The sequence below is a fragment of the Muscardinus avellanarius genome (assembly GCF_963383645.1).
Source record: "Muscardinus avellanarius genome assembly, chromosome: X".
In the NCBI taxonomy this organism is placed as follows: Eukaryota; Metazoa; Chordata; class Mammalia; order Rodentia; family Gliridae; genus Muscardinus; species Muscardinus avellanarius.
In genome coordinates, this window is record NC_137792.1 from 1,223,738 (window position 1) to 1,242,986 (window position 19,249).

The 19,249-nt window shown below is 56.0% G+C and overlaps 1 protein-coding gene across 1 annotated transcript in view; it reads right to left on the bottom strand.

The window, feature by feature from the left end:
* Positions 1 to 19,249, bottom strand: part of PUDP (pseudouridine 5'-phosphatase) — a gene marked incomplete at both ends in the record, with an annotated part of 68,522 nt that overhangs the window by 30,253 nt on the left and 19,020 nt on the right. The window contains one exon of the mRNA XM_080718560.1: positions 8,378 to 8,596. Coding sequence (XP_080574686.1) covers positions 8,378 to 8,596 — 219 coding nt within the window. The remainder of the gene's footprint in view (positions 1 to 8,377; positions 8,597 to 19,249) is intronic.

Here is a 19,249-nt window from a genome sequence, read left to right on the forward strand (position 1 = left end):
ACACACACACACACACACACATACCCTCCCTTAGTCCATTTTCTAAATGTTTTATAAACCATGTCTTAGCTTTGCTGACACCGGAGCCACAGAGCCTAAGAGGCAAAAGGAACCCATAGGAAGCGGCGGCCACACTGGTCTCGGCCTGGCTGGAGACCTCCCTCTAAAGCTGCACCAGCGCCGGGCCACGGCCGCCACCTGGGGCGCGCACCCCAGAGGGACGGCGAGGGGGCTGACGTTTCCAGTCCCGTTCTCAGTGGCGAGGCCTTTGGAAAACGTCCCCCTCCGTCCGTAAGCAACCTCACTCACACCCGGCACCCCTCGAAGGGCCCTGGAGCTCTGTGGCCGCCGCCGGGCCCGCTGCCCCCAGGCCCAGCGCTGGCCTGACCTCCGCATCATCTGACACCGGGACGGGGGGGGGGGGGGGGGCGCGACCCGGCTGGGTTTTCTCTCGGGCGGACAGGAGGGGCACAGGGCACCTCTCGGGAGAAGGACCTGCGGTCACCGGGAGCGTCCATCCCCTGCGGACACAGTGTTTCCCAACCGGGGCTCCCTCCTCCCGGGTCTGTCTTAGGACTGGGAAAACCTGGCCCCCCCAGGCCACCGGCAGACTTGGGAAACAGATCCCGTCCCGTGCCTCCGTCTCCTTGCCGGAGAGCTGCTCCCCGGACTAATGGTATTTGTGTTCAGTCACTGCAAATTGCTGCTTCTGAGGATCTGTCACCACAAAAATCAATGTGCAAAACAGCTGTTTAAATAGCTTATTATTAACAGCCAGAGAGGAAAATATAAATTAGAAAATGCTGATAGCTCACGGAATTTCCCAGATCCTCTGTTCTAGTTCCATAGGTGACATTTTTTTTTTTTTTCCAGTTCTGGGGATGGAACCCAGGGGCATTTGACCTCTGAGATACACCCCCAGCCCATTTTTTATTCCTTACTTTGAAACTGGGTCTCACTGAGTTGCGGAGGGCCTCGCTAAGTAGCTAAAGCTGGCCGCGAACCGCGATCCTCCGGTGTCAGCCTCCAGAATGCTGGGATGACGAGCGTGCGCCGCCGCGCCCGGCTGACAAGAGAATTTAAATCCACTCCTGTAGAACTACACCTCAGAGAAGGCGCTGAGGAAACTGGGAACCCCTGCTGGAGCGTCTCAATACTCCGGGTATCCGGTAGCCTGGGAACGGCCTCCCACACCAGAGGCCAAGTCTATCTGTCTTCTTTCAGTTCTCTGTACCCTCCTCACCTGTAAAATGTGCGTAAGACCGACTCCGCCTACGTCACAGAACCAGTACACAACTGCAAGTGAAGCCAGGCATGGCAGTGCACACCTGCCATCAATCCCAGTACTCGGAGACTGAGGAAGAGGACGGCAGTTCACGGGCAGCAGCAGCAACTTAGCAAAGACCCTCAGTCACCCAGCGAGACCCCGCTTCAACATGAAAAGTGAAAAGGGCGGGGCACAGGGTGACCCTGGGTTCAATCCCTAGTACCACAACAAAACAAAACAAAATCCTGCCAGGGACATAAAGATATAGGAAAGACAGTTTCCAATTTCTACACAAAAACGACTTAACGGAAAAGTACCTTTATTTTTTTTTAATTTATTTTTATTTTTTTGGTGGTACTGGGGTTCCTGGAAGCCCTTCTACCTCCGGACTACACTCCCAGACCTATTTTATATTTTTATTTGGAAACAGGGTCTCTTAAGCCAGCGCGTGCGCTGGCTTTGAACCCGCGCGGTCCTCCTGTCTCCGCCTCCCCAGCGCGGGGATGACAGCGTGCCCGCCGCGCCCGGCCCTGCTGCACTCTATAGGCAGGCCTGTAGTTCTTTGGCTGGAGAGGACTTCTGGACCAGGGCTCTGAGAGCGAGGGTCACAGGAAGCACTGACCTGGGCCGCTGTTTGCTTAGCCTAGGAGGTCTCCAGTAGAGCCCACAGTCCACTGTCTCTGAATGTGCAAAAACTTAACCCACAAAATAATGAACTGCACCCACGGGCGTCATCAAATAAGGGGATCCTCTAGACGCAGGGGTCAAGGATTCCCCAGGCTTGTCCCTTCCATCTCCCGGGGGCTCCGGGCCCCTCCCTCCTCAGACCGCATGCGCTCCTGGGCCTGGGCAGCCCTCACTTGTTAAACACAGGGACACAGCCTGGGGCTTCCTCCTCAAAGGCCCCGCTGCCCTCCGCCCTGGTCTGGGTGCTTGGGGCCAACAGAGATGGGGTCCCCAGCTGTTCCTCAAACTCAGCACAGGGAGGGGGGAACCGGCTCTGCTGGGACAGAGGTGCACCCCTCTGCGCTCACGGGGATCCTCCCGGGTGGCACCCCGTGCAGATGGACCCGGACCTGCCCCTGCCCTGCCACGGCTCTCCCCGACGCCCAGGTCAGGCTCCGTCTCCGTCACAGAGCCCCTCCTGCTCCGGGAACAGCTGGCCAGGACATTCTACGGCCCCCTGGTAACCGCTTCCTGACCTTGTTCTAACGCGTGACTCCCGCGGCACTTGGGTTTTTACTTACACGTGGTGGGTACTAATGGCCTCCCCCCACATGGAGGGGAGGCCATTATCCTGTTATCCCCCTGAGCAACCGCCCAGCGCTGTGTGCAAAGAATTAAGCGACCAAAGAGGGGAGCTGGCCCCCGACCGACCGCGAGACTGGGTGCCCTTTAAAAAATTTCTTGTGAGCTGGGCGTGGTGGCACACGCTTGTCATCCCCGCGCTTGGGAGGCTGAGACAGGAGGATCGTGCAGGTTCGAAGCCAGCCTCAGCTCCTTAGTGAGGCTCTCAGCAACTTAGTGAGACCCTGTTTCCAGGTAAAGTATAAAATAGGTCTGGGAGAGTAGCCTGAAGGTAGAAAGCCCCTGGATTCCATCCCCAGTACCCCCCCACACACACACACACAAATTTCTTGTGTGTGTATGTGTGGTACTCAGGGACGTTCAGCCTCCAAGCTACACCTCCAGCCCTATTGTTATTTATTTTTACTTATTTATTTATTTTTACAATAATAGGCATGCTACCTCCAAGCGACACCCCCAGCCCTATTTTTTTATTCTTTATTTTGAGACAGGGTCTTGCTAAGTAGCTGAGGCTGGCCTCGACCCGCGATCCTCCTGTCTCAGCCTCCCGAATGCTGGGATGACAAGCGTGCCCACCACGCCCGGCTTGTGAGTGCCTTGTGGCTGGCTGGACAGTGGGCGGGAGGTGCCAGAAGGAAAGGATGCGGATGGGCCTTTAACAGCAGTGGGAGGTGAAGGGCGGAAAGAGAGAAATCAAGAATAAAATGATAACAAAAGGCAGAGGGATGGAAAGACAGACAAGTTACACACAAGGTGTCGGCTCAGCAGAAGAAAGGGGCTTGGGTACACACCCGACTCTGCGGCTTCTATTTGAAAAACTACTTGGGGCGTCCCAAGTCGAGATTAAGTTCAAAGACATGGCTACAAGTGTTTCGGGTCATAATATCGCACCCCTCTAGGCCCTCTGCTCCCCACTGCGAACGGAAAACTCACCGGAGATGAACCGTGTGTGTTTTCTTTCCCAAACTTTGCTCCCCAACCAAGAAGGCTGGCTGTTGTTTAATCCTTGGTCCAGTTTCCAAGTAACTCTGGGGGCTCGCCAGACACGCCCACAGAACTCCCCCGGTGATTGGCTGGCTAGGCGTGCCAGTCCTGCCTGACATCACAACTGGGCAAGGGACACGCCCCCACGGGACCCACAGCGATTGGCTGGCCAGGAGAGCCAATCCTGCCTCATGACAATTGGGCAAGGGACACGCCCCCACTGGGTCCCCGGTGATTGGCCGGGCCGGAGTGCCCATCCTGTCTGACGTCACAATAGGGCAAAGGACACGCCCCCAAGGGCCCACAGCTCAGTCCTCCAGGGCAAGCGGCTAGGTCCCTTCTGGGTCAACGCTCTGCCTTTGAAAGCTGGACCACTGGACCACGGGAGGGGCGTCGAATTCATAACACCCCCTCTCCACAACCGGCTGGCTTTGCCAACGAGCTTCTGGAACTTAAAACTTGCAGGAAAAAGAAGATGCTCGCCGGGCGCGGTGGCGCACGCTTGTCATCCCCGCGCTTGGGAGGCAGAGACAGGAGGATGGCGCAGGTTCGAAGCCAGGCGCGCGCGCTGGCTTAGGAGACCGTGTTTCCAAATAAAAATGTAAAAATAGGTCTGGGAGTGTAGCCCGGAAGTAGAAGGGCTTCCAGGGACCCCAGTACCACCACCATCAAAAAAATATATATTTTTTAATAAAGAAAAAAAAGATGCTCTCAGAGGGGAGAGCAACACGTGTGGTCAAGGGGTCATCGTGCCATGTGGTATTTGCGACCCAGTGTGGACCCAGACCCTGGGAAGGTCGGGCCGCCTCCTCTCTGCAGCAGGAATGTGGGAGGGACAGAAGGCTTGAGCTACTTAACTCTTCTCATTGTGTGTGTGTGTGTGTGTGTGTGTGTGTGTGTGTGTGTGTGTGTGTGTGTGTGATATTAGGGATGGAACCCAGGGCTGTTCTACTTCTGGGGAGCCGCCCTGTCGCCTGCACCTAAGAGAGGTGCAGCGGCAGCAGAGAAAGGGAAGAGGCCCCGGCGCTTCCCAGGGGGCTGCTCGGGCTCCTGCCCCGGGAGCCAGCCCGGCCCCTGCGGATTTCCTTGGCCTGGCTCTGGGGAGAGCCTGGCACGGAGGCTGCATGCCTGGCTGCGCCCCAACGCCAGAGAATAGACTCGTTAGCATTCAGGCCGAGTCGTCAGAGGAGCTGGAGGAAGCTGCAGGGACTTGAGCACTGCAGCAGAATCCATTCCAAGCCCGCCTTGGGGCGCAGGGAGAGATTCTAGGAGGGGAACCGGGTGAATCCGACGGGGAGAGCCGGGTGACTGCGTGGCTGCTGTGTATGATGACCCGCGAGGGAGGCCCGGGTCAAAGGCGAATGTGAGAGCTCACCCCCAGGCGGGCCAACAAGAAACACAACCAAGAAATCAGAAACACAAGAAGGGGGGCCACCCCCGCAAAACAGGAGGAAAGCCAATGCTGGAAGAATGCCAGCCCAGGAGGTAAATGGATACATTCCTGGAAATAGAGGGCCTTCCAGACCGAAACAAAAGGAATGACAGTCTTCTGAGACGGAATCAGGAGGCCAGGGACCCTGAACAAAACTAAGAAGTAAGGGCATTTAACAGTAATAATACTAATAGTAATAGTAATAATAATAATATATACACCATCCACTAGGAAACACCTGGAGCCAGGCCTGCCTGTCATCCTCGTACTGGGGAAGCTGAGTAAAGGATCTGAGGATCCCAGAGGATCTCAGGCCTATGGCGAGCCTTGGCAACTTACACCATTAGCAACTTAGTGAGTCCGTGTTTCAAAATAAGAATACATAAATGCGTAACAAGGGCCAGGTTCAATCCCCAGTACCAGAAAATACAACAAAAACAAAACCACCCGAGACCAGATGGCCTCACTAGACAATTCTACCAAACGTTTAAAACGCGGTGAGAAGCCGGGCGTGGTGGCGCACGCTCGTCATCCCCGCGCTTGGGAGGCTGAGACGGGAGGATCGCGCAGGTTCGAAGCCAGCCTCGGCTACTGAGTGAGGCTCGCAGGAACTTAGTGAGACGCGGTTTCCAAATAAAATATTTTAAAAAAGGTCTGGGAGCCCGAAGGTAGAAAGCCTCTGGGTTCCACCCCCAGTACCACCAAATAAATAAATAAATAAAAAGAGAACATGGTAGGAAAATAACAGACCAATGTCTCGGGTGAAAGCTGATGTCACACTGTAAAGACGCTACCCACAGCCCGATTTCCGCGGCCAAGGAGAGGGGTCAGTACAGGAGGAGGAGGGCGGCTCCCGTCTGTCCAAGCAGAGGGTTAGGAGAGGGGAGGGGCAGCTGGCGGAATGGGAGGAAACATCCCCGGGCCACACGGAAGCCTGCGAGGGGCCGAGGCCCAGGATGTGAAGGAACCCACGCGATTCAAGGACAAAATAACGACTGAAATGGCGAGACGGGCGAAGGGCTTGAAGAGCGTCTCCAGTGGTCCAGCGGGCAAATAAAACACAGCGTGACGTCACTCATCCGCAGAGAAATGCGGGTCAAGACCGCAGGAGCTGTGCCACTCGGCGGGGCTCAGAATGACGACTCGCAAACCGATGAACACGAGCCGAGCGTCTGAGACGGCGGAGACACTGTACCACTGTGCGCTCTTTTTTTTTTTTTGGTGGTAATGGGGATGGAGCCCTTCTACCTCCGGGCTACACTCCCAGACCTATTTTACATTTTTATTGGGAAACAGGGTCTCTTAAGCCAGCGCGGCTGGCTTCGAACCTGCGCGATCCTCCCGCCTCTGCCTCCCAGGCACGGGGATGACGAGCGTGCGCCACCGCGCCCGGCGTCACCGTGCACTCCTAATGGGACTGAAAATGCCCAAGAGAGGGAAAGCAGGATGTGAGGGTCACTACGATGGGCTCTGCACACATAAAGGACTATCACACATCCTCTAAAGGGTCACGGGAGCCGGGCGTGGTGGCGCACGCTTGTCGTCCCAGCATTCGGGAGGCTGAGACAGGGGGATCGCGGTTCGAGGACAGCCTGAGCTACTTAGTGAGACCCTGTTTCAAAATAAAAAGTAAAAAAGAGGGCTGGGGGTGGAGCTCAGAGGTAGAATGCCCCTGGGTTCCATCCCCAGACCCCCTCTCCCACAAAAAAGGGCCCCAGGATGCAGCACAAATGAACCCCGAGGGCGCCGCACGGGTGCCATAGTTCCACACCCGCAGTTCCTGTTGCTGCTGCCATTCTGGCTTTTCTTTCCCTTGGACCAAGAATTCTGAAGAAGAATCTTCAGACAGTCCATTTCTGGGCTCTTTTATGGGCTGTCATCTGGAACACCCTAAACCACAGTTCAGAAGCCAGAGAACACAGTCGCGATCCCTCCCTCAAAGGAGAACTGGGCGCAGGCATAGAAGTGGCGGGGGCACGTCCGCGTGACGGGCAGAGCTGGCCCAGCACGGCGAGGCCCTGCGTTCCCTCTCCAGCGCCCGGTCCAAAAAACAGGAAAGAATAAAAAGAAAAAAGGGGGCGGGGAGGGGGGGACTGTGTGGCACCCAGACAAAAACACCAGAAGTGAATTAGCGTATAGACGTCTTTTTTAAATTAAGCTTCTCTGGGGGAGATTTAGCTGCTTATCAATTTGTGAAAAGTTTGAATAGTTGCTGAAATACTAATCCCATATCTGATTGTGTAAAGCAGACGGCAGGGCCACCCACCGGAGTTGAACCCCGATGCAACAGCATGGTGACTATCACCTCCGGGGAATGCTAATCGGGCAGGGGATGTGGCGCGGCGGGGCTTGCCGAGAACTCACGAGGGCCCAGCCTGTGAGCCCCAGCCACAAACACGGGAGGAGAGTAGAAGAGTGATAAAAAAAAACCCAAATTCGGAGCCGGGCGCGGTGGCGCACACTTGTCAGCCCAGCATTCGGGAGGCTGACATAGGAGGATGGCGGTGCGCGGGCAGCCCTGGCTACTAAATGAGGCCGTATTTATTTATTTATTTATTTATTTATTTATTTATTTATTTATTTATTTATTTTTGGTGGTCCCGGGGTTCCTGGAAGCTCTTTTACCTCCGGGCTATGCTCCCAGACCTATTTTATATTTTTATTTGGAAACAAGGTCTCATAAGCCAGCGCGGCTGGCTTCGAACCTGCGCTATCCTCCTGTCTCCGCCTCCCAAGGCTGGGGATTGCAAGCCTGCGCCACCACGCCCGGCTAACGAGGCCTTTTGTCACTAAGTGAGACCCTGTTTCAAAAATAAAAAAAAAAGCCAGGCGTGGTGGCGCACGCTTGCAATCCCAGCATTTGGGAGGCTGAGACTGAGGATGGCGGTTCACCTCAGCCACTTAGTGAGCGAGGCCCTCTGCAACTCAGCGAGACCCTGTTTCAAAATAATGAATAAAAAATAGGGCAGGGGGTGTAGCTCGGAGGTCAAATGCCTCTGGGTTCCATCCCCAGACCCGCAATCAATCAATGAATCAATGAATAACTAAAAATAGGGCTAGGGGTGTAGCTGGGAGGTAGAATGCCTTTGGGTTCCATCCCTAGTACCGCAAAAAAACAAAACAAAACAAAAAAAAAAGGGCTGTAGTTCAAAGGCAGAATTGCCCGAGTTCCACCCCCAGTACCACAAATACAATAAAATAAATAAATAAATAAATAAAATCAAACCAAACGGAGAGTTGTCTGGACGTGAGACCTGAGGGACACACTTCCGGAAGCCGTAGGGGCAGGCCGGACGCAGCACCCCAGGGCCCGTGGAGCTCTGCCGAGGTGACCAGGCGCCAGCGAGGCCCCGCACGCGCGCGGGCTCCCGTGAGCGGGGACGCACCTGGCAGGAGCTCGGCCGCGGGGAAGAGCCGCTGCAGCTTCTGCTGGCTCTCCTCCACCAGCTCCTCCTTGGACATGGGCAGCCGCAGGACGTCGACGATGACCTGGGCCGCTTCCAGCGCCTTCTTGCCCATGACCAGCGACTTGACGTCCCAGGTGTAGTCCTTCCCGTAGCGGCCACAGATCTCCTGAAACACCACGGAGTACAGCCGCTCGGTATCTGCAGGACGGAACGAGACACGGGGACGGTCATTCTGAGAGTGGAGACCCCCTGTTCTTAGCACTAGCAACCCGGCCGTGGCAGGGTCCCCGCCCCAGGGTGCCCGGCCACGGTAGCTCGGCGACATTTGCAGGGGCCAACAGAACAGTCAGGCAGGGCGAGGGTGCTCGTTAGAGAAGAGCGAGCGCCCAGTCCTAGCTGGGCGCCCAGTGGGGGCGCACCTTCTCCCACGGCCTCCGTGACTCCGTGTTTACACCGGGACCCAGTGCTGACCAGGCAGTGCCCACGCAGCCAGTGCACCGTGGACTGGACATACCAGGAAAAGAGAAAATCTGTGTCAATGCGTCACGCACTGGCACAGGCGGCTCTCCACTAGACGTGCAGTGTGCCAGTCGGGGCGCAGCGTCCCGTCACGTCGGCGCTCTGGCTAGCTGCACAACCCCCAGCGCACTCGGATCGCCGTCCGGAGCTGACGCGCAGGGGGAGAGGAGCCCGCCGCAGTGGGTGGGCCGGGTGGCCACCGAGGCGGGCGGGTGCGGGTGGAGAAGGCGGGTCCCTGCCCCTGCGTGGCCCGTTTGCTTGTTTGCTCTCTGCTTTCAGCCTCCATGATGTGAGCCCTGCACACCTGGCCGCCCATGGACCGAACCCTGGAGCTCCCGAAACGCCGTGAGCAAAGAGACCTTCCTTCCCGTGAGCTGTGTGGCCGCGCCGAGCGGGCCCCCCAGTGAGCGTGCGGATCCCGACATCCAGGCCGTAAGTCGTCGACGGAGGGTTTCAGTGGGTGGAAGATGAGTGTGGGTGGAGCGCAAACGCGGTGCCAGTTTGGAGACGGGGTTTGAGCATTCGAGGCGTTTGGTTTCTACAGGGAGGGATCCTAGGACCAATCCCCCGACATGATGGGGGAAACCTATTTTTCTACCTCTCTTCCTGCCTTCCTTCCTTCCATCCTTCCTTCCTTCCTTTCTATTTATTTCAGTACTGGGGATAGAACCCAGGGGCATTCGACCTCCGACCTACACCCCCAGCCCTGTTTTTTATTCTTTATTTTGAAACAGGGTCTCACTGAGTTGCAGAGGGCCTAAGTGGCTGAGGCTGGCCTCGAACCACGATCCTCCCGTCTCAGCCTCCCGAATGCTGGGATGACAAGTGCACCGCCATGCCTGGCTTCCACCTGTATTTATATGTATGTATGTATGTATGTATTTACTTATGTCTTTCAAAAGAATCTAAGAGCATTCTGCCTCTGAGCTATATCCCAGCCCTATTTTTTTTTTTTTTTTGAAACAGGGTCTAACTAAGAAGCTGCTGAGGCTGGCCCTGAACCTGTGGTGGTCCTCTCTCAGCCTCCCAAGTACCGAGGTTATCAGCGTGCTCCACCATGCTCGGCATCTCCCGTTTATATTTAATATGTATACCTGACTGTACTCTTAGTACAAGCCATAGCACTAGACAACACCCCGATCCCACCACAGTACTCCTGTGAAGACCAAAGACCTGAGCCCACACCGTGACGCCCCACACAGAATGGAATCGGGAACGCTGCTCGCTAGAGGCTGCCCTTGGTACCAGCATAGCTGGCCCTGATTCTGCCGTCTTCAGCAGAAGCCTCAAAAAGCCAACCCGGTGGCCCGCCGGGACACCGGAGGCGCGTCTCGCAGGCACAAGCACCTCCACCCAGCCCAGGCGCAGGGAGCTGCGTGCTTTCTGGCGAGCGTTATCCCAAAGGCCCACCTGAAAGCAGACCGCCTGTCCTGGAGCCTTACTGGGGTCCGTCTGCCGTTTGCCAGGGAACTGACACCGGTGTTTGATGAACCCCAGAGGCCACAGACGTTCACAACGTGGTTTATAAAGTCATGAGCCGGGCGTGGTGGCACACGCTCGTCATCCCAGCATGCGGGAGGCTGAGACAGGAAGATGGCGGTTCGCGGACAGCTTCAGCTACTTAGTGAGGCCCTCTGCAACCCAGTGACACCCTGTTTCAAAAGAAAGAATAAAGCCGGGCGCGGTGGCGCACGCTTGTCATCCCCGCGCTTGGGAGGCGGAGACAGGAGGATCGCGCAGGTTCGAAGCCAGCTGCGCACGCTGGCTTAGGAGACCCTGTTTCCAAATAAAAAATGTAAAAATAGGTCTGGGAGTGTAGCCTGGAGGTAGAAGGGCTTCCAGGAACCCCAGTACCACCAAAAAAAGCCAAAAAAACAAAAACAAAATAAAGAATAAAGAACAGGGCTGGGGGTGTTGCTCGGAGGTAGAATGCCCCTGGGTTCCATCCCCAGTACCGAAAAAAATTAATAAATAAAGAGAAGCCACCAGATTCACTTGACAAAGAGGCCCAGAATTCGGGTTTGGTCCCGAGACTGCCCACCTCCTGCAGACAGCAGCACGGCCTTCGCGGGGAGCACCAGCTTGGGTCCCGGTTTTCCCCTGGACTTGCGCAGCGGGGCCCTCAAGTGCTCCTCAAAAGGGCGAATGGCTGCGTGGCTTTTAACTGCTCTTCCAGAGGTGGGAGCGAGCGCTGGGGTGGCGACGCCTACCCGCTGTCTGTTCTACACCATTTGGAAACCCAGGGCGCAGCGCACGCGCGTCGATATTCCCCTTCCTATCCATTTTCTTCCACGCGTGAACACAGGCATTCTGTCGGAGCGTGGACTGCTAGGGACCGGGCTGCAGGGGTGTGACCGTCCACCACCGCCTTTCGAATCTCCGGGGGAGCCCGCAAGTTGGGGTCGCATGTCGGGGTCCTCTGCACAGGCCCGGCCCGCGCTCCGCCGATCCTGCCGCACCACAGCAGGCCGCGCCGTGGGCCCTGGGCCATGCTTTGGAGACCGGCTGGCCCAGGCTGCCCAGTGTGACCGTCACTGTCCCTTGCCTCTCCCAGGCCTGCCCGGGGCTCGCTAGCAGCCTGGCCCAGAGTCGGGCCTGGGCTCGGATGCTCAAGAGCCCCCGCCCTCCTTCCTCCGCTCACTGTGGGCAGCCGGACCAGGCCAGCCAGGCGCCAGTGGCCTGCAGCGCCGGCTGGCTGACCCCTTGCTGCTCCCCCACGGCAGAGCTTATGGAGAGGCTGTCAACGGTACAAAGTCCCTCTCACAACCTCCCTGGGCGCCTGGACTTGCTCGGGCCTGGCGCCCAGGCCGGGGCGTGTGGGATAACCGGACTCTTAAGAAGAGTCCGCCGCCTGGGTACACCCCTTCTGGACTGTCCATGTGCCTCGTGTCGCCAAGGAACTTTACCCAGAAAGGAAAAGCTCTTCGACGGAGGGCCGGCACTAAGGAGCACCCTTTATTCTCGTCTTCCCGGGAGCACGGAAGAACAGCGAGGGCTCTCAGCCAGAGAGGCCGTGAGGGGCGCTTGACGCCCTCGGCCGGACCATCTCCTCCGGCAGGTGAGAGGCCAGGCGCGGGTGAGAGGCCAGGCGCGGGCGGCCGAGACGAGACGCAGAGGCCGGCGGAGACGGAGGCGGCCCCGAGGCCTCTGCAGGAGCGCGCCCGAGCAGAGCCTGGACCTGAATCCCAAAGACAGACACGCAGCCGGATCCTTTTAGGATGGCTTAGCCGGTGTTTGTTTAAGGCTTCAAATGTCATAGGGCTTTTAATTTAAGGCACGCAGAGCCAGAGGATTACGCATCTGTGGGGACGGCGCAGACAGCCACTTTTCTTCACAATTGAGATGGAATCACCCTAAATCCACCGTAGAATGGGGAAGCATCTAAACAAGTAATTAAATGCCTCAGATCAGATGATAGCGCAGCCGGCTGATGACAGCGTACAAAATTAAAGGCACTGCATTCTGAATACGGGGAGGGGGGCTAGCATCTCCCGGCGTGCAGTCGGTGCCGCGCTGGCTACCGAACGCACGGCACCCCTCCGGCCAAGGAGCGGCTTGTACGTTATTTTATTTTCTAACCAGGAAACTCTGTTCTATTTTTAACAGTCCCCCCCCCCCCCCCAGGTTAACAATCTTTTTTATGTGGTTTGGAAAAACGTTTTGCGCAAACCTGGACGCTCCCCTGGCTGGGCGCTCGGCTGCGAGCACGTATGACAGGGGACAGGTCCTGCAGGAACGAGCCAGCCCAGTGTGAGCCCCAGAGGAAGAAAGGGTGTGTGTGTGTGTGTGTGTGTGTGTGCGCTGAGGATTACACCAAGGGAGATTCTATCTGATTGACACCCCCAGCCCTTCTATTTTTCAGTTCAAAATAGGGTCTCACTAGGTTGCTGAGGGGTCTCTTTGCTAACGTGCTGAGGCTGGCTTCCAACCTGCGATCCTCCTGTCTCAGCCTCCCAAGTGCTGGGGTGACAGGCGTGCACCACCGCACTGGGCTAGCAGGTTTCTTTTTAGAAATATGTATCTTAGAGGAGAAGCAGTGACAGCTTCACATGCTCTGTGTAAAGGTTAGTTAATAGGTCCTGTCTTTCTTACATGGAGGAGACCAAACCTAACCTGAAGTACTGGGCTCGCTGTATATGGGAGACAGCGGCTGTCACGGGTTTGAGAATAACACCGTGGACCGTCTTCACATACTTGGTGTATACGCCAGGACTTGCACGGGGTCCTCTTTCTTCTAGAGAAACCATCTCCAGCTTTCTCACGCTGGGCGCAGGGAGCCCGGAGGCCTCTCTGATGGGCCCCGCGGCAGAGGCCGCGGTCCCCAGCCCGGGCTCGGGCTCCTGTCCAGTCTCCCGGCCGCACTCTTGCTCCGAGCCCGGAGTCCATGCTCCTGGCTCCTGCAGGAGGAGGGAGAGGCCAGCCCTGAGGACACAGGATTCCAGTGGACAGCCGCCCGTGAGGGGCCAGCATGCGGCAGGACCAGCCCAAGGCATTCACCACCCGTGAAAGGGGATACACAGGCTGCACCCACGGGCCCCAGGAGGCCCCGGCGGGCCTCGCTCTCTCCCCAGACACTTGCTCAGCGGCGGGCGGATCCCTGCCCCCATGCCCAGCAGGCTTGTCAGTGGCCATGTGTCCCTGTCCAGCCTGAGCCCGCTGCTGTCACACGGCCTGGCTGGGCTCCTCCAGGCGAGACCCGGGCACACAGGCGCCGCCCGGAGACCGCCTCTCAGAAGGGCCTTCGGGAAAAGTGCCAGTCAGCGCCAGAACTGGACACAGCGGCAGCCCGGCGGGCTCCGACGGCGGCCCGGGCGGAGGCCTTTCTCCCAGGCCCGCACTCTCCTGACCCCATGGCCCACACCCGGAATCCCCATGCGATTGTAAAGAAAATGCCTTAGGAAACGTGGTTCCGGCTAAAGGCTCCCCATCTAGGGACGAGGCCAATATAAACAAAACTCAGAGCTATGTCCCGGGAAACTGAGATGTAGGGAGGGGCACTGTCAAAAGCGAGGCCGCCACGTTCACACACGAGCACCTTCTCTTCCAAGCTCCCGTGGCAGTCCTCCATCCAAACCGCCTCCCACAGGTCAACCGGTATAAATGTGGACGAAACCAGAACAATACGGTCAACACTCTGTGGTATGATGTGCCGCCTTCACTCAGGATGAATATTATTATTATTATTATTATTATTATTATTATTATTATACTAGAGATGGAACCCAGGGGCTTTTCTATCTCTGGGCTATACTCCCAGACCTATTTTCTATTTTATTTGGAAACAGGGTCTAAGTTGCCGAGAGCCTCACTAAGTAGCTGAGGCTGGCTTCGAACCTGCACAATCCTCCTGTCTCCGCCTCCCAAGCGCGGGGATGACAAGCGTGCGTCACCACGCCCGGCTAAGGATTAATATGATAAAAACATTCCTACTACTCTCTCTCTCTCTTCTCCTCTCTCTGAATGCTTTTACTTTTGGCTGTAAAAAAAAAAAAATCCTGCTGTGTTCAGCACTCACTGACATAGTGTGTGTGTGTGTGTGTGTGTGTGTGTGTGTGTGTGTAATCTTACAGGTCTGGGGATGGAGCCCAGAGGCATTCTCCCTCCAAGCCACACCCCTAGCCCTATTTTTTATTCTTTATTTTGAAACCGGGTCTCACTGAGTTGCAGAGGGCCTCGCTAAGTAGCTGAGGCTGGCCTCAAACTGCGATCCTACGGTGTCAGCCTCCCAAATACTAGGATCACAAGATGTGCCACCACACCCGGCTGACAAGAGAATTTCGCTTTGAGATAGATGCCAAAATAATCAAATTTAATTTAATTTTCCCTTAAATAATTACAGGCCAGTCCAGGTTTCGAGTGCCCAGGCCGAGGCCCGCACACGTACCGGCTGGGGCCATCCGGGGCCGTGGGGCTCAGGAGACGCCGGCGCGTGTGCACGGGCCTGCAGCGCGGCGGGCGGCCGCGTGTCCCTGCGAGGCGGCCCGGCCAGTGGACGCTGCGAGCCAGCACCGGCTTTGCCGGCCACCGCAAGAAACACAACCCGGGCGAGCACAACGGTCCTGGCAGGGTTCAACGATTCGGTGTTCAGAAACGCAAAGCTCATTATTGGATCTTTGAAAAAAATAAACAAAGGAATCAACAAATACCTGCCGAGGCCCGGAAACCTCGCAGAAAGTATAATTAAGAAAAATGTCAACAGGTAAGCCGGGACAACCCAGGGCAGCGTGGCTCTCTGCTAAGCACCGTGACCTGGTACCCAAGACGTGTCGTCCAGGAGCCCGAGGCCAGGCCTGGCGGCCCTGGGACGAGGCGCCCGGAGGTGGCGGGTTGGGAAGGTGAGCAGAAGCCTCCACCCTCCACGGTGGCAGTGAGCTCTGGGCACGCCGGGGGCTCGCAGCGCCGTTCCCAGCGGCCGCGGGCATCCTCTGTCCTGGCTGTACTACAGGAGAGGCCTTCCCTGGCTCTCCGCGAGGGCCGGCTCACCTTTACAAATGAGCCCGCGTGTAAGAGACATCACAGCCGAGCATTCAGGAACTTAAGGCTGCGATGAATCGTTAACAGGCATGAAATCGCGAGTCTCAAGCACCCTGGCTTCCAATTAGGGGCGCGCTCTAAGCGGGCTTAGGGAATGGTGTTTGACAGATCCTTCCCCGTGGCTGCAAGCCATCGTTTCTGGACCGGAAAGAAAGCACGGTGAATATGACGGCTTAAAAGAAAGATGGGTAATGATAATTCAACTAAGTGATATTTCGCCAAGTAAAGCTTTTGCTCAGCTTACAAGGAGACTCCCCGGCGTGAGCAATTATTCTATTTCGGAGCTATGCATAGTAACCTAAGAAGGTTTTTTTTTTTTTCCACTGATAATCTATATTTGGAATAAAAATTGAATAAGATAAAATAAAATAACCTGTCACCCCGGCCTGCCTCAGAGGCTGAGGCAGGAGGATCGCAGCTTCTGGTTTGAGGACAGCCTCAGCAACACAGACTCTGCCACCTAGCTAGACCCTGTTTCAAAACGCACAAACAAAACCAAAATGGCTGGAGGTATAGCTTGACGGAAGAATACCCTTGGGTTTAATCCCTGGCACCCCAAACAAACAAGCCAAACATCATTAAGAAGTGGAATACTTTTTTTTTTTTTGGTGGTACTGGGGTTCCTGGAAACCCTTCTACCTCCGGGCTAAGCTCCCAGACCTATTTTATATATATTTTTAAATTTGGAAACAGGGTCTCTTAAGCCAGCGAGGCTGGCTTCAAACCTGCGCGATCCTCCTGTCTCCGCCTCCCAAGCGCGGGGATGACAAGCGTGCGCCACCGTGCCTGGCTCAGAAGTGTTCTAGTTTAAGCAATGTTCCTGGATCATCATTTCTGAATGGGAACATCTGTATTATGGTAAAGATGAACACTGGCCCTTAGGATACCATATCTAAATGTAAAGAGAAAATGACCTTTTAAATTGAAAGCATAAAACCTTTGGAGCGCCGGGTTTTATGAAGGTTTCCTTCAAAAAGGACGGGGCATAGTATCTGTGGGAGAACGTCTGGATGAAGGGGCTCTCTTTAAAATGAAAAGACACGGGCGAGAGACAAGAAGTCAGACACAATTGAGGGGAAATATTGACTGTGTGTGTGTGTGTGTGTGTGTGTGTGTGTGCGCACACACTGCACTAAGGACCTGTACCCAGAATCATAACTTTGCCCTTACAAGTCAGCGGAGAGACAACTTGTAGGAAGACAGAATAATGTCCTCAAACACACGCACACCCGTGTCCGCCTGGACATGTTCCCATCCAGGCGAGAGGGCTCCTGCCCGGGCGGGGCTCGCTGGGGACCCTGGCCGCCTGCACTGTACAGTCACCTGCCCTCAGGAGGGTGGGCATGAAGATGCTCAGGGCCGGAGCCACCGTGTGAGGACGGGCAGCGGGGCGGGGCGTCACCACGCGCCACGGGACGCAGGTGGACGCTAGAAGTCAAGGACAGGGCGGCAGGGCGTCCCCTAGGGCCTCTGGAAGGCACGCAGCCCTCCATTGTACCCACGGAGACCGATGGTGGACTTACTGCTCACAAATCTATGTTTACAGCCGGGTGTGGTGGGCACGCTTGTCATCCCCGCGCTTGGGAGGCGGACACAGGAGGATCGCGCTGGTTTAAGAGACCCTGTTTCCAAAATCAGTATGCGCCTACCATTAATCAGGAAGAGTCATCCTGGTGCTGAGCTGTGTGAATCATCTTTCCGTGACTGTAACAGAGAGCCCGAAGGGAAATCGACTTGAAAAGAGGAAGGGTTTGTCTCGGCCCACAGCCTTGAAAGTCTGGCTCTGGTACCACTTGCCCCTTTGGAGGCCACACCCAAGTGCCCTGAAACCTCCCCCTAGGCCTCCTCTCTTCAAGGTTGTTCCAGCTCCCAACAGCTCCAGGTTGGGGACCGTGCCCTCAACAAACAAGGGCTGATGGGGGACAGTTGAGATCCCAACCACAGGACAGGCGTTTACCCAGGGGAAGTAAAAGCCAATGTTTATATTAAGCAGTGCGTACAGAGGGTCATGGCAGCGGTGTCTGCACGATAGCTAAGAATGGATATTCACAGCCAGGGCATACAATGGACTGCAACTTGGGGATGTAAAAGGGATGAGGAGTGTTAATACACACGACGTATAAGGACTCTCTAAGAGCAATTCTCAAAGAAAGAAGCCAAATCTAAACAAAGACATATTATTATAACAAACTACCAGAAGTTCTATGCTTTATAAAGAGAAGAGGTTCATCGAGCTCACCGTTGTAGAGGTGTAAGATCGCGGTGCCCGCGTCACTCAGCCCAGCTCAGCTCGGGCGAGGGCCTCAAGGTAACAAAGGGGCCGGAAGGAAATTGACTTAGAAAGAGGAAAGGCTTGTCTGGGCTCACAGCCTTGGAGGTTTCAGCTCATGACTGTCTGGCCCCATTGCTTTGGCCCTGTGGCATCCCCATGGTAGGACTGTGTGCCCAAGAGGGGTTTGGGGAGTCCCTAGCTTTGCTTCAAACCCATTCTCATGGGGACTAATACCATGCCAGGAAACCTGGCCCACCTGGTCCACCCACAAACTTCTGAGACAGACAGCACCAATCCATCCATGAACTTGTGTCCCCACTCAGGACAGAGAGCATCAATCCACCATGAACTTATGTCCCCACTCAGGACAGACAGCATCAATCCCTCCATGAACTTATGTCCCCACTCAGGAGAGACAGCACCAATCCATCCATGAACTTATGTCCCCACTCGGGACAGGCAGCACCAATCCACCCACGAACTTAGATCCCCACTCAGGACAGACAGCATCAATCCATCCACGAACTTATGTCCCCACTCGGGACAGGAAGCATCAATCCCTCCATGAACTTGTGTCCCCACTTGGAACAGGCAGCACCAATCCATCCACAAACTTATGTCCCCACTTGGAACAGGCAGCACCAATCCATCCATGAACTTCTGAAACAGACAGCACCAATCCATCCAGGAACTTATGTCCCCACTCAGGACAGACAGCACTAATCCATCCATGCACACATGGCTGGACCCCACTTCTTGAAGGGTCCAGCACCCTTCACACACTGTGGTCCAAGCTTCCAGCACATGCACCAACCCACTGGGGGCAACCACTCACGTGTGTCAACCACTGCATGTGTCAGTAGCAGAAGCCAGGGAATGGGGTCCCTGTGGGAGCCTCTGAGGCTGCAGGGCAGGCCTGGGTCGGCCCCTCCTCCGCAGGCAAGGCCAGCAGGACCAAGCTATGGCGCCCATCAGCCTCCAGGGTGTCTGGATGCCCACGTTCTCCACGCCCACACTCTCGCTAACAGCAGGTTCCACTCTCTCGTTTAGGGTTAATTATGGGGAGGGGGTTGCAGGGCTAGTTAGGAGAGGAGCAAGGGAGGCGGCCTGGTGCAGAGGGGTGACAGACAGACAGACTGACTGCCCCAGCCGAGCACAGGGAGGCTCTTCGGAGAAGACACCGGCACCCAAGGTAGGCGGACAACAGGCAGGGGAGGCCACGCGCTGGGATGGGTGCTGGGGCCTTCCCGTAGCCACAGGGGAGTCAGGCAGACACAGAGCTATTGATCCAGACTTACACGTGCCAGAGGGATACAGGATGTTCACGTCGAGCCGTCCGAAAGACTGGATTTGAGCGAGTCTCAAATCCTGTAGATACTGGGATTCAGAGAATATGCTTACATTCATTTGGCCCCCAAAACTCATTACCATAACAAAGAGGAATGTACGGGATGTACAGGGAGCGGAGGCAGGGCTGTCTGTGATCCCATCTCTCTCTCAAAGCCAGCGTTTAGTAGGTCCTGGGC